Source organism: Alexandromys fortis, unplaced genomic scaffold (assembly GCF_014885135.2).
Source record: "Alexandromys fortis isolate MF-2015 unplaced genomic scaffold, M_Fortis_MF-2015_v1.1 scaffold_189, whole genome shotgun sequence".
Lineage (NCBI taxonomy): Eukaryota > Metazoa > Chordata > Mammalia > Rodentia > Cricetidae > Alexandromys > Alexandromys fortis.
Genome location: NW_026068081.1, coordinates 2009307 through 2022580, shown reverse-complemented (window position 1 = coordinate 2022580; position 13274 = coordinate 2009307). Strand labels below are relative to the sequence as shown.

General features: G+C 41.2%; 1 protein-coding gene across 1 annotated transcript in view; it reads right to left on the bottom strand.

The window, feature by feature from the left end:
- Il13ra1 (interleukin 13 receptor subunit alpha 1) overlaps positions 1–13274 on the bottom strand; it is a 63012-nt gene that overhangs the window by 5154 nt on the left and 44584 nt on the right. Inside the window, exon 10 of the mRNA XM_050121893.1 lies at positions 10586–10670. Coding sequence (XP_049977850.1) covers positions 10586–10670 — 85 coding nt within the window. The remainder of the gene's footprint in view (positions 1–10585; positions 10671–13274) is intronic.

Sequence of the window (13274 nt, the reverse complement as noted above, 5' to 3'; positions counted from 1 at the left end):
TATATTCACAGGAAGTCTATATTAAAACTAGGGTATACAAATTTCTAGATTTACCAGTAGCAGGGTTCGAATACTTTAACTTCCAAAAGCAGTTTCACGCATGGATACACATAACTTATTCAAGCCACACGAGCTCCTTGGATAAAAACTTGTCACTTCAAATCTGCACATTTCTGAGCTAAAAGCTACTTGAGAAGCAGGTCAGTAGTATAGCATGTGCAAAGTTCCATCAATAGTATTAAAAGAAAGAGAGCGAGAGAGATCCAAATATCTATTTTTAGATTAAGGGGTATACAAAAACAAGTGGCAGCCGGCAGGATTTGGCTCATGGTTTGTAATTTGCAGAGATATGAAGGCAGGAAGGTAGTTTGTGGCAGCATGGTATGGTATTTGTCTCTCTATACAAATGCAATCATTAAAAAATAAGAAAGGCAAACAGCATTATTAGTAAAAGCAAACAAATAATACCCCAAATAAGTGTTTATGGGGACGAAAAAGTGATGGTTATGTGGAAGAGTACACAGAAAGAATCCGCATGTATCCAAGAGGCCTAAGAAGTTGGTGGGATCTCAAACATCACTGATCGAATTTCTGAACATTTTTAAGGGTCTGCTAAATCACAAAAAGTCCAAGACACAAGCTCTCTAAACTGAGTCTCCCTTGCAGGATGAAGCTGCACTCTGAAGAGAAACTATGGGGAATAGACTCCAAAGGATTTGCATGGCAGGAAAAAGAACTGGATAAAAAAGAAAGAAAATCCAGATAAATGTGGAGATGGAGATGTGGGAAGGAGAGATGGAGGAAGAAGTTATAAAGAGAAAAGGCCAGGTATATTGGCACATGCCTGGAATCCCAGCACTTGGGAAGCAGAGGCAGAAGGATAACTACAAGTTCAGAAGAAGCCGGGATTACGGAGAAAGTTGCAGGACTACCTAGAGAGACTGATTCTCACCACTAAAGAGAAATAAAAGGAGGCAGATGGGAAGGCAGGACCTTCCAAAGTCACTTTTTTATAATTTTCAAAACTTCTCAAAGCCATAGAAGAGAGGGCTGTATAATCATGAAATTAATAAAGCAGACCCGAGTAAAGCCTCTCTCTCTTTTTTTTTAAAGTTTACGAAACCAAATTCACATAAAAATGAACAACAGACTAATATCTCCACAGAAGTAAAAGTCACCAGAAATATGTCCATGAAAACTATACCCTAATATTTGAAAACTTGATGAAGAAAAATTTACACAGAATGAGAAATTATAAATCCCACGAAGGAATGTATCAATTTTCAGAACAGGATTCAGAAACTTAGATGAGAAAATTTCAGAAATTAAATGAGAAAACTCAGTAAAGAATTAGAAATAAAGGAAAGTAATAATTTCATTTCAGAAATGAAGACTAAGCTAGGGGCCATAGGCGAGTAAACACAACAGACTGTTAGATGATGTCTTCAGAGAACTAGCACCTGAGATGGGGATTTAGACAATTATCACACAGAGGGTGCAACAAATGGAGAAGGAAGGCAAAAAGCCAAGCCTAGACTAGGTCAAACATCCCTCGCACAAAATGCTCAAGAGTAAAGGCGTAGCCGGGCAATGGTGGCGCACGCCTTTAATCCCAGCACTCGGGAGGCAGAGGCAGGCGGATCTCTGTGAGTTCGAGANAGTAAAGGTGTTTGGGGTTTGGGAAAGTTTTTCAAAATTTGGAGATATATTGTGGATGGGACCCAAGTCTTAACTCAAAATTCTTTCATGCTTCACATATACTAAATAGTCATAACTCAGGAGAAGGTTGCATAGCACATTGAAGTTTTGTGCATAAAACAAAGTCCTAGGAGGCAGAATTTTCCATTTGTGGCATCATATTGGCCCTTAAAATAGTTCAACTATTCCAGCATTCTGGACTTTAGATATTTACTTTAGAGGTATTCAACGTTTACCTGACAAAAATCAACCCAGAATGGCCAACATCAAGAATGGGTCTGGTAAGATTATTGGATTTTGTGGGGAAAATATTTTTGAAAATCCCGGGAGGGAAACTCAAGTATTTTAATATGGAACAATATTATATGGTCAGATGTCTTTAACAATATTTTATACCAGAATAACAGATTTAAGATAGTCAAAGCAGGACCTACATGTGTGTGTGTGTATATGTGTGTGCGCGCGCGCGTGTGTGCACGCTGTGTTGCTTCTTGTTTTGTTTTAAACTCACTGTGAGTTCATGTGTGCAGCAGGCCTGCTGTATCTGGAAGGCAGGTTTTCCTTTGGTCACCAATCATCAGCTTTTACACTCTTGAGGCCCCCACCTCTGCAATGATCCTTGAGCATTGGTAACCGTGTGCCAGAAAGACACACGTCACATGCGTGTTTCACTCGGAATACCCATAAGGGCAGGAACTTGCTAAAATCCCATGGGAAACAATGTTAAAGGGAAAGGAGACAGAATGTACTAGTATAAAGGGTTCAAAATTAATAATGGACAGAAAGGGTTAATGCGGGTAGGGGATGGGAAAACAGGCTAAAGGAAGGAGTACATGGAAGGAAAATTAACACTAAAGACATTTAGAAATGGTTATAACCTACTACTGTAGAAGCTTCCTAAAATATATAAATATAAAATGCTATGTTGGATAAGAAAAAAAAAGCAATTTGTAAGCCATTAGTGATGGTTCATGCCTATAATCCCAATGCTCAGGGAGCTGAGGCAGGAGGATTGCTAGGAATTCTGGGCTACCCTGGGCTATCTAGGGAGCTAAAGGTCAGCTGGGACTGAGGATGAAATCCTGTTTTACACACACACACACACACACACACACACACACACACAAACAAACAAAACTTTAATTGTTTCATACGAGGTCAGAAAGAATCTGTAAGGACAATTTTTACAAATAACATTTTTATTCCAAAATAAAACTCGGATTACTCTTTTAAAAAATTTTAGACTCATTTTATCTTATGTGTCTGTTTTTCTTGCATATATGTTGCCTATGGAAGCCAGAAGAGGATATGAGATCCCCTGGAACTGGAGTTTCAGAGAGTTGTGATATTATGCCATGTGGGTGCTGGGAACCAAATCCATGTTCTCTGCAAGAGCAACAAGTGCTCTTAACCTTTGAGCCATCTCTCCAGTCGCAACATTCTTAATTTTTTTTATTGACTAATTTTATTCTTTGACAGTTTCATACATGTATATATGAAGGAAGGACTCAGGGGCTCTTACCCCCCACGGCTTACCATTTCCTACTGATAGATTCATGGAGAGGGGAGTGTCATTGCTTTTAACTGGCCACTCACCGGTGACCCTACCATGCTCTAATGGACAGTTCCAATCCACTGATCACATGGATGGCACTGGTTAATTCAAATGGGTCACAAAACAAACCCCAAACTTACGAATCCAGGACAGGGAATGGTAGAAAAAGTGGGGAGTGTAGTTGATTGAGATGGGAAGAAACATGGAGGATGAAGGGGGCTAACTGTAATACAGAGCACATGGGGCCCTTGTAATAGAGAATACATTATATACTCCTTTTTAAAGCCTTTATCAGAACCATGGCCTTTCTCTCAGCACAGCATGGAATATGCCCACATAAAGGAGAAAGAATGAGCACAAAGCCTTAGTATCCAATCTTACGAATTTTCTGCCAGCTTAATTTTAAAACCCCCAAATTTACCAGTCCACAATTCAATCCTTAATCTGCCATTTAAAATAAAAGAAATGGGCCATCATCAACAATAGAATAGTGGCCAAAGAGAAAAAAATACATCACGGGTTTTTATATTGTAAAGCAAAAATTTCAGGAGAATTATGGAAAATCAAGTCTCAATTTAACATTTTTTTTTCAAGTTTGATTACAATAGTCCCCACAGTGTCTAAAAGTGAAGTAAATTTCATGCAGCTAAGCACCATGCAAAACTACTGGTCTTTTGGACAGAAATCAACCTATTTCTTGCTCCAGTCTTCTTCAGAATAGTAAAAAACAAAAGGCTGGACAGAACATATTGGAGAGCCCCACATCTAAGAACCCATGTCGAGCGTGTCTTGAAAGGGACTAATTTGAAACCATTTGTGGTAGCCATTAACCCAACGCCTCATTTTATAAGCCAATAAAGGGAAAAAAATAAGCATGCATTCTGTCCTTTTAGCAGGAACTGAATTTCAGAACAGCCAAAAAGCCTAGCTGACAACCAAAAAGCAATGCTTCACGGAAAGGTGCAGATTTATACACGGAACTGAAAGGACAAAAGGAGAAAGGAGTAAACTGTCCTTTAACAACACCTCAAGGCTGAAAAAGGCAATCCACTGGCGTAAAAGCATTAGCTGAAGGGTTGGCACGGTACCACACGATACCCAGCAAAGTATCTCCAGTGGCAAGGGTCGTGTGTGGAGGAAGGACGTGAGTAACCAGAGGGAGTATGCTGCTGGCGTCTTAAACACAGGGGTCATTCTCAGCCTCACTAATGGTGGGCTCATTGGATGGTATATGTCTCTAAAGAACTGGGACTACTGGCAAAATTCAAACAGGGCCTGAGCCTTAGAACATATTAGGAATTCTTAATCTTTCAATTACCATGATGTTACGGTGTCTCGGTTGCAGAGGAAAGCATATATACTGAAGGAAAAATATTTGGAAGTTTAAAAGGCTTTGTGATTGGGCATGTAAAAGAGGCACAGCACAGTTGCCTGCTGAGAAGTGTGGGGAGAACGGTGTGGGCTTTTTTCCCTTTTTTAATGGATGCAAGAAATACAGATGCAGAAGAGAAGCAATTCCCTGTCCAGTCCCCTCCTCCACCCCTGCATGTGGCCAGCAGCCCAATTAGTCACATGGAAAAGGCAAAAAGCAAAGCAACAGGAAGAAACACTGGTGGCCAAACTGTTACTATGGTGATGAACAAAACAGCATCAAAACACTAGAAACCTTAAGGAAAACTAAGCTGAAGATTTACTTGTGGCCGCATCTAAATGTGTTTTTAAAGCAGCATTATTGATGGCGTTGGTGTGGAAGTAACAGGTGTTTCAAAAACACATGGCTTCTGTCTTCAGATTAGGAGGTGACACCTTTTGGTATACTGGGATCTAATCCAAGTAGTTTTGTAGTCACCTCTCTACCTCTGGAGACTTCTCAGTGGCCCCCAAAGTCCCCATCTCTAAAGTGACAGTGTTAGGAAGAGCATCTAGGATTTTGCAAATTTGTAATTAAAGGCAAGAATTCGGCACATAACCCTGTGTCTCCTCAGCAGCATCCAAGACCACGCTCATTCTGTGACTAAAGGATTCTAGAAGTTCCGGAATGGCTGTCTCTCTAGTGCAGGTACATCACTTTCTGAGGACTACTTCTGTGTAAAGAAAGCAGATAACAGGGCCTATGAGATGGGCTCAGGGGGTGCTGGCTCTTGCTACTCAAGCCCCCAGACCTGGGTTCAAGCCCAGAGAACCTACAGACTACTAAAGGAAATAACTGACTCCCCAAAGTTGTGCGCTGCCACATGCATGTCCACTCCCAACATACGGAGAATACTTTTTTAAAAAGTGGATTATTCATCTGCTTAAAAGCACACAGAAAATTGTTCCCTGACCCTTGCCCACGGGCAGCATTATTTCATTCTACTTGTAGTTTGAAAGACCTGGTTTTGTTTAATGATCTGCAGCCATCATAGGCGAAAATGTCCCATGCTTTCAGCGGTCCATCTTGTCAATACATCCAGCTCACGAAATTACAGAATTATCTGACTCATTGGGACAAAAAACAACATATTATCCTCTAGACAGAAAATTGAAAAATCCCCCGCAATTTTCCCGTCTCTGAGAAAGATAATTGATCTGCTTTTTGTCGTCAGTGTTGCCGTCATTCACTCCATCACCCAGAACTGAAGACTCACAATTATTTTCTATTCTCCCTACCTGTCCTCACCCACACAGAGTCACCAGGTCAGAGTGCATTCCTTTAACAATGTGTCTTATTATCAGTCTCCTCTGCTACCATGTAAGTCCAAGTCTCCATTATCTCCCAGACCTGGATGACTACAATGGTCCTTCTTCCTTGTTAATGGTTTGGACATGGTTTCTTTCATTGTAAAAGTAATGCATGCTTATTATAGGCAATTTGGAAATTTCAGGGAGATAGACAGAATATCAACTACCCATAATTCCTCTGACCCAGTTCCTTCTGCTCATTGTTCTATGTGTATCTAATAGTTCTCTAAAAATTGGGATTGTGATTTGCTAGATATTTATCATCTGTTTTGTACTCTTATAAGTGGGGTTTTCTTTCTTCTTCTTTTTGAGATACTATTCTTTGAAACCTAACTTTTAAAAAAAATCAATTCAAGATGTTATTCTCTAAGTGCTGTAGAAAGCCTGACGGCAGCAGTCTTCTTTTAGAAGTAAACTATTATTCGGTCTGAAAGCTGTTAACTTTTTACTGTCCTTAGATGTGAGACACCCCCAGTTCACTTTAGATGCTTTAGCAAATTTTTCTGACACTTGGACAGTCAATTATGAGATTCAGACAGTTTCATCTGCTCATGGAAAATTCTGTTACTTCATTAATTTTGCTTCTCATTTATCTGTTGATTTTTAATAAGTCATTATTCATATGTTGACTCAATTTATCCACTAATTGTCTTACAATTTTCCTCATAGCATATTTTTGTTCTAGAAAATAAAATCAATTCTTAATTGTTGGTAACTCACTGTTTTCTTGTTTTCATATTAGAACAAAATAAGAAATGGGTCAGTCTTGTGCCATTGTTTGGTTATTTCCTGAATGTTTATTTCCAAGAGCATGATTTTCATGATCAAAGATGTTTATTATATTGTTATCAAGAAAGGACATAGGTTAAATAAATACCCCTGATCCAAAAAAAAAAAAAAACCCAAGTTCTGAAATGAGCCAAAATCTGAGGCTGTTTGCACAGTGATAAGGTGCTTTAAAATTTCAGAATTTTGTCTGGGTGTGGTATTATATGCCTTTAATCCTAACACTAAGGAGATAGGGCAGATGGATCTATATGAGTTCAAGAGTAGCCTGGTCTACCTAGTGAGTTCCAGACTAGTCAAGGCACAGACTGAGACCCGACCCTGTCAAAAAAAAAAAGAGTTCTGAAGTTTGGATTTCCAATTTTCAGATCAAACAGTAAAATCTATGTAATATTCTAAAGTCTGAAAAAATACTTTTGTTCTCAAGCATTTTAGATAAGGGGCACTCAACCTGTATGGAGGGCCACCAGCACTGCGTGACAAGGCCACTTTCTTAGCTAGATGTTAAGAACTAGTTATTGTTTCTTTTTAGAACTGCATTAGGTAGGCAGTTTATACCTTGTCTTAGTTACTTTCCTATTGCTGCAAAGAGACACCATGACCAAGGCAATTTACAGAAGAAAGTTTCGAGGAGGCTTATAGTTCCAGAGGATTAGAGTCATTTTCCATCATGTGGGGGAGCACATCAGCAGACAGGTAGGCAGGCATGGCACTAGAGCTGTAGCTAAGAGCTCATATCTCATCCACAAACATAAGGCAGAGAGTTAACAGAGCCTGGTGTGGGGGCTTAGAAAACCCAACCCCCCCCAATAAGGCCATACCTCATAATCCTTCCCAAACAGTTCCACCCTCTGGGGGCTGACTACTTATACATTTGAGCCTATAGGGACCATTTTCATTCAAACTACCACATGCTCATCAATGCTTGGTTGGCGCATGCATTTGGCCTTTGCCCACAGACACTGGGCATTTGCATTGCGGCATTTTAGGTGGTCTCCATCCTGCTGAAAAGAGAAGCAAACTCAAATGCCTTTCTGTGGCTTGGCCTTGAGGCCAATGTGTGACAGCACGGGAGAACCGGAAATGGCAGAGCGCAGGTGAATGGGAGAATGCACACTCTGCTACTACTCCAAATGGAAAGATTGTAAGTAAGGCACACTGGACAAACGAAGGCATCTATGGTTGCAAAGCAGGCCTACTTCCAGTTTGATGGCAGGCACGGTCCTCCTTTCTCGAATGCAGCCCCCTAGGATGAGAATGCTATTCCTCATTCCTGATACTGTCTCACTGCATGCTAATCGTAATATGATCCCAAGTCCTTTGCTCTAAAATCTCACTCCCCACCAGATGTGTGACTAGGGCCAAGTTCCTAGACCTCACTGAGTCTCTGTTTCCTCATCTGGAAAAAAAAACGATACCAAAAGCACCGTCTTAATTGCTTTCTTGCTGCTCTGATATACTCTGAACGTAAGCAACTTAATGGAGAAAGGGTTATTTCAGCACAAGGTACAGTCCATCATAGCAGAGAAATTAAGGCGATCGGGGCTTGCAGCAGCTGATCGCCTCGCATCTGCAAACAGAAAGCAGATGAATGCACGCTAACACTCGCTCGGCATGCTTTCTCTACTCAATACAGTCCAGGATCCACGGCCCAGGAAATGGTCTCACCCACAATTAACAGGAGCCTTCTCACATCAATTAATATAATCAAGGTCATGCCCACAGGCATGTCCAAAGGCCTATTTCCCAGGGGACCCTAGATTCCATCAGGTTGACAGAAATGACCATCCCAAGCACTTACACTATGGGGGGGGGGGGTCTTAAGACTCAATAAGGCAACACAGGCCAAGCACTCACTGCCCTTCCTGACATACCCGAGATGCTCAGCAACTGCTTCCAGCATCTATTGAAGTAGTCGCTGAAATGAAGAACAGCATGCTATACAGGTTGCTTTACCAGGACAGGAATCACCTCTGGCCTCTTTTTAGATATGCAGATTTATAGGATTCACTCCTGACTTGCTGCCAGAATTTCTGGAGACAGGGCCCAGGAACCTGTACTGACCTTACCTAAGTTACGCAATATCTGTTGTATACTGCTGGACCTACCTGCCCCGTGGTACCCTGGCCTGGGCATTACCACCCTCTACAAAAGTGATCTGCTTTTAAAAATTAAAGTGCTCTACCAGAATCCTTCTCTGATAGCCTGTCAACCTCCCTCCTTCCTGTCCCTAGCTGAATCGCATCATTGCCAGTATGAGCAATCCGTTATTAGGAGAGTCAACAATAAATGTATATTACTGTGAAAAGCACTACTCCCTGCTAACATGAATTAAACATGTCTAAAGTGTGAGGTATGTTAACTAGTTTTTATTATTACTGTGCTCTGTATGAATTTAATCCACATGAGACAGGTGTTACTCCTACTACTACTTTAGAAATGGAAAACCAAGTTACAGAAAAGCTAAGCCAGCGACCTAAGGTCAAAAAGACAGTAAATGACACGGCGGATATCTGAGTCCAGACATCGTGACTCCAGAAGTCAGGCTATTATCTAGTACACTTCAGTGTTTCTCTAAATGAACCGCCCTATGCCTGCTAGTACTAATTGAAGCTATCTACAGTGCTATTAATATTTATTTCATACATGTTCTTCATTATCTTATTACAGCGAAGGCATTTATCACGGAGATCTCGAACTCTTGTGCTCCAGTGTCTTAAGTCTCCAGCCACGGCATGAAAGGCTGCAGGAGACCAACAGCTGGGTGGGTCTTGTCTCTTTCTATGTGCTTAGGGCTCATCTTTCTAGAGAAACTGGATGGAGAACGTGCATCTTAACTGTTAATCCTATCTATATTTTCCTCATCCACATTTGAAAGGTATCTAAAAGTTCAAGGCCCCTTCATTAGGTTAATTTCCCAAAGGAGGCTCTTTCTGCTATGTGTTTAGACAAGATATCTCATTCCTCAGAAAGAGGATGGAGTCCAGTGACCCGAGACAGACAGGGTATTCTGAGAATTTCTTAGCTGGTATGCTTGGCCAGATATCCGACATTTTAAATCAACTCTCATCTTTTAGATCAAGTGTAGGCTAAAATAACCAATTTTGGCCCTGGGCAGGTGGTGAGACCATTTGCTGTGTAAACATGAGGATGTGAGTTTGAAATATCAGCATCTATTTAAAAAAAAAAATGGCCATGGCTGTTGAGACATGTAACCTCAGAGCTCAGGGGCGGGGGGGGGGGGCAGGAACAGGGGAATCACCTACTGCCCACCCACCTCACTTCAGGCTCCGTGGTGACCCCTTTTGCAAAGTAATAAGGCAGAGATTGACAGAGCAAGGTTACCTCCAACATTCTCCTTCTTTGGTCTCAACATGTGTAACCACCCCCACACATGCATGTATACATACAATAACCAATCTGAAGAATTCTGATACACGCTACATTATGATATACCTTGAAAACATGATGCCAAATAAAACAAGCCAAAAATCAATGAGGCAAATATTGCATGATCCCATATATATGAGATAACCTAGAATAGACAAATACACAGAGCAGAACATAGAGTAGTGGTTGCTGGGGGAAGGGATAGAAGAGCAAGAAGTTAGAGTTTGGTGAAGTACAGTTTCCACTGAGGATGATGAACAAGTCCTAGAAGTAGATACTGATGGTCGCTGTAAAACACGGAAAATGTGCTGGGTATTCAACTATATACTTAACATGGTCGGAATAGTTAGTTTCATGTTATGTGTATCGTGTCCTAAGTTTTCCAGTCTCATACCCTACATTCCCCATTTCAGCCCCCATGGAGGTAGTGCTTACCAGGGTGTCATCATTCTGGTCTCCAAACATTTCTTTAAAAATCTTGCCAGGATCAGGAATTGGAGGAAATATAATGATCTTGAGCCTTTAAGAAAAGAGAGATTTGTTTGGATCAAACTTCCCAGTGCACAGGAGTCTTTCACATAAAGACAGCTCTATCAAAAACAGGCATACAGAAGCCACAGCGCATAAGTCACTTTTAGAAAGTCACCTTTAGTCATAACGGAACTGTGAAGGATAGGTTTAAATGGCTATGAGAAATCAGTGTCCCAAGACCACCAAATCTGCATAGAGGAAACAAGGCACCAACTTAAATTACTTACGTCATTTAAAAATAATGAGGGCCAGACATGATGACACACATCTTTAATCTCAGCACTCAAGAGGCAGAGGTAGGTGGATCTCTGTGAGTTCAAGGCCAGCCTGGTCTACATAGGGAATTCTAGGCCAGCTATGGCTACACTGTGAGGCTTGTCTCAAAAATAAAATAAAATAGTGGGGCATAATTTTAGCAAATAAGAAGCTTGCTTTTATAATTTATACACACACACACACACACACACGTAGTAGTCTAATGGCACAGGCCTGTAATCTGAGTTACTCAGGATCTTGGGGGCAAGATGGTTGTAAGTTCAAATCCTGGCTGAGCTATAGAGTAATTTTAAGGCCAGTCTAAATAACTTAGAGCCTGTCTTAAAAAGTGAGAAGTGGGTTGGGGGATATGGCTTAGTGGTTATAGTGCTTGCCTATAGCATGTGCAAGAGCTTAGGGTCAATGCTCAGCATTGCCACACACACACACACACACACACACACACACACACACAAATCCCTTGTTTTTTGCGGGTGTTTTGTTTATTTGTTTGGTTCGTTGGTTTTTGTGTTTAAACAGCATATTATGTTGCTCAAGCTGTCCACAAACTTGTTATACAGTTAAGGATGGCCTTGAACTCCTTATTCTTTTGCCTTTACCTGTCAAGTGCTAGGTTTACAGGCACACGCTGCTTCACCCAGCCAAAAGCTGATCATTTCTCCCTTCTTCCTGCTGGTCTCCATTGGTTTCAATCCTAGTGATGCACACGCCAGACAAGTCAGCTGCTGCCTAGCCACACCCTCAGCCCCCGCCTCTCTTTCTTGTGGGCCTGCCTCACCTCTCAGGGTGGGTCTCATGGTGTACCCTCTGTCCTCCTGTGTCTTTATCTAATTGCTTGCTTTAATCTTTTGAAACCTGGTCCATGACACGACTCCCCAAATGTTATCTCTATCTTAGAGCTCTTCCTTAAACTCCAGGTCTAGGCATACAGTTGTCTACTGTATACATCTACTTGGATGCTTACTAGACATCTCTTAAATAGATTAAAAACTTAAATCCTTCCCTTTCTCTTAAAGGTAGCGCTCCTCATCGTTTTTCCTATCTTGGAAAATGTCACTGACACTCAGCTGTTGAAGGTCAAACTCTGGAATGTTCGATTTCCCTCACACCTCCATAAGTAATTAACCACCAGCAAGTCTTGCTAATTTGGGCTTTTGGAATATACCTCAAATTTATCTAACCACTTCTTCCTCCTTATATAGACTGCTTTCAATAGGCACAGTGTCAAATGTCTTTAGCCCCAGCACTCAGGAGGCAGAGATAAATGGATCTCTGTGAGATGGAGGCTGACCTGATCCACATAAAAATTCTAAGCCAGCCAAGGCGACATAGTGAGACCCTGTCTCAAAACAAAAACCAACCAAACAAACAAAATGATCAAAAATAAAGACTGCTCTTTTCACGCTTCCTTCCATCTGCTTCTATTCTTGTCCAAACGAACTCTTTAATAGAGGCATGATCCTATACTTAACAGTACACTCATGACCACACAAATTCTCTGCTTAGAGTATCCCAAGACCTCTTCTATGGTTAGGATAAAAAGTCTCAGTTCCTTTTCATGCCGTGCTTGATCCTATCTGCCAGTTCTACAGCCTTATCTCCGGCCACTCTCCCTCACCCCATCTCTTCCAGGCAGACACCACAAGCTCATTTTAGCCCCTAAGCCTTGGTACTTGCTTTTTCCTTAGTCTGGAAAAATAGTTGAATAGCTCAATGCCTTTATTTTATGAGTCTCTAATCCAATTATCATCCTCTCAGAGAGGGTTCCCCTGGCCTCCTTATGTGAAATGAGTCTTCTAGCATTGCCTTCCTTTACCTCCTGCCAACCTGAATTCCTGCTATAGATGTGTATTATCCCCTCTAAAAATATAGAGAGAGCCTGTGTTCTATTCACACCATAAGCCTGGCACTTTGAATGCTAGCTAGCATATAAATAGGTATCTAACATATAATGTTGAAATAATGCTAAAGCATTGGTTTTGGGCCCAGATCAATACTTTCATTCCAACCTTGAGCATTTACTAGAAGAGCAGCAACTATCTCTATACTGCTAAAGAGAAATAAAGCATCCTTTCTCTTTTTTGACACATGGTCTCATGGAACTGAAGGTGGCACCATGCTCAGCAATAAAAGCATTCTTAAAGAATGAGTAGCATAGCTGGGCAGTGGTAGCGCACGCCTTTAATCTCAGCACTAGGGAGGCAGAGGCAGGTGGATCTCTGTGAGTTCAAGGCCAGCCTGGTCTACAAGAGCTAGTTCCAGGACAGGAACCAAAAAGCTATGGAGAAACCCTGTCTCGGAAAAAAAAAAAAAAAAA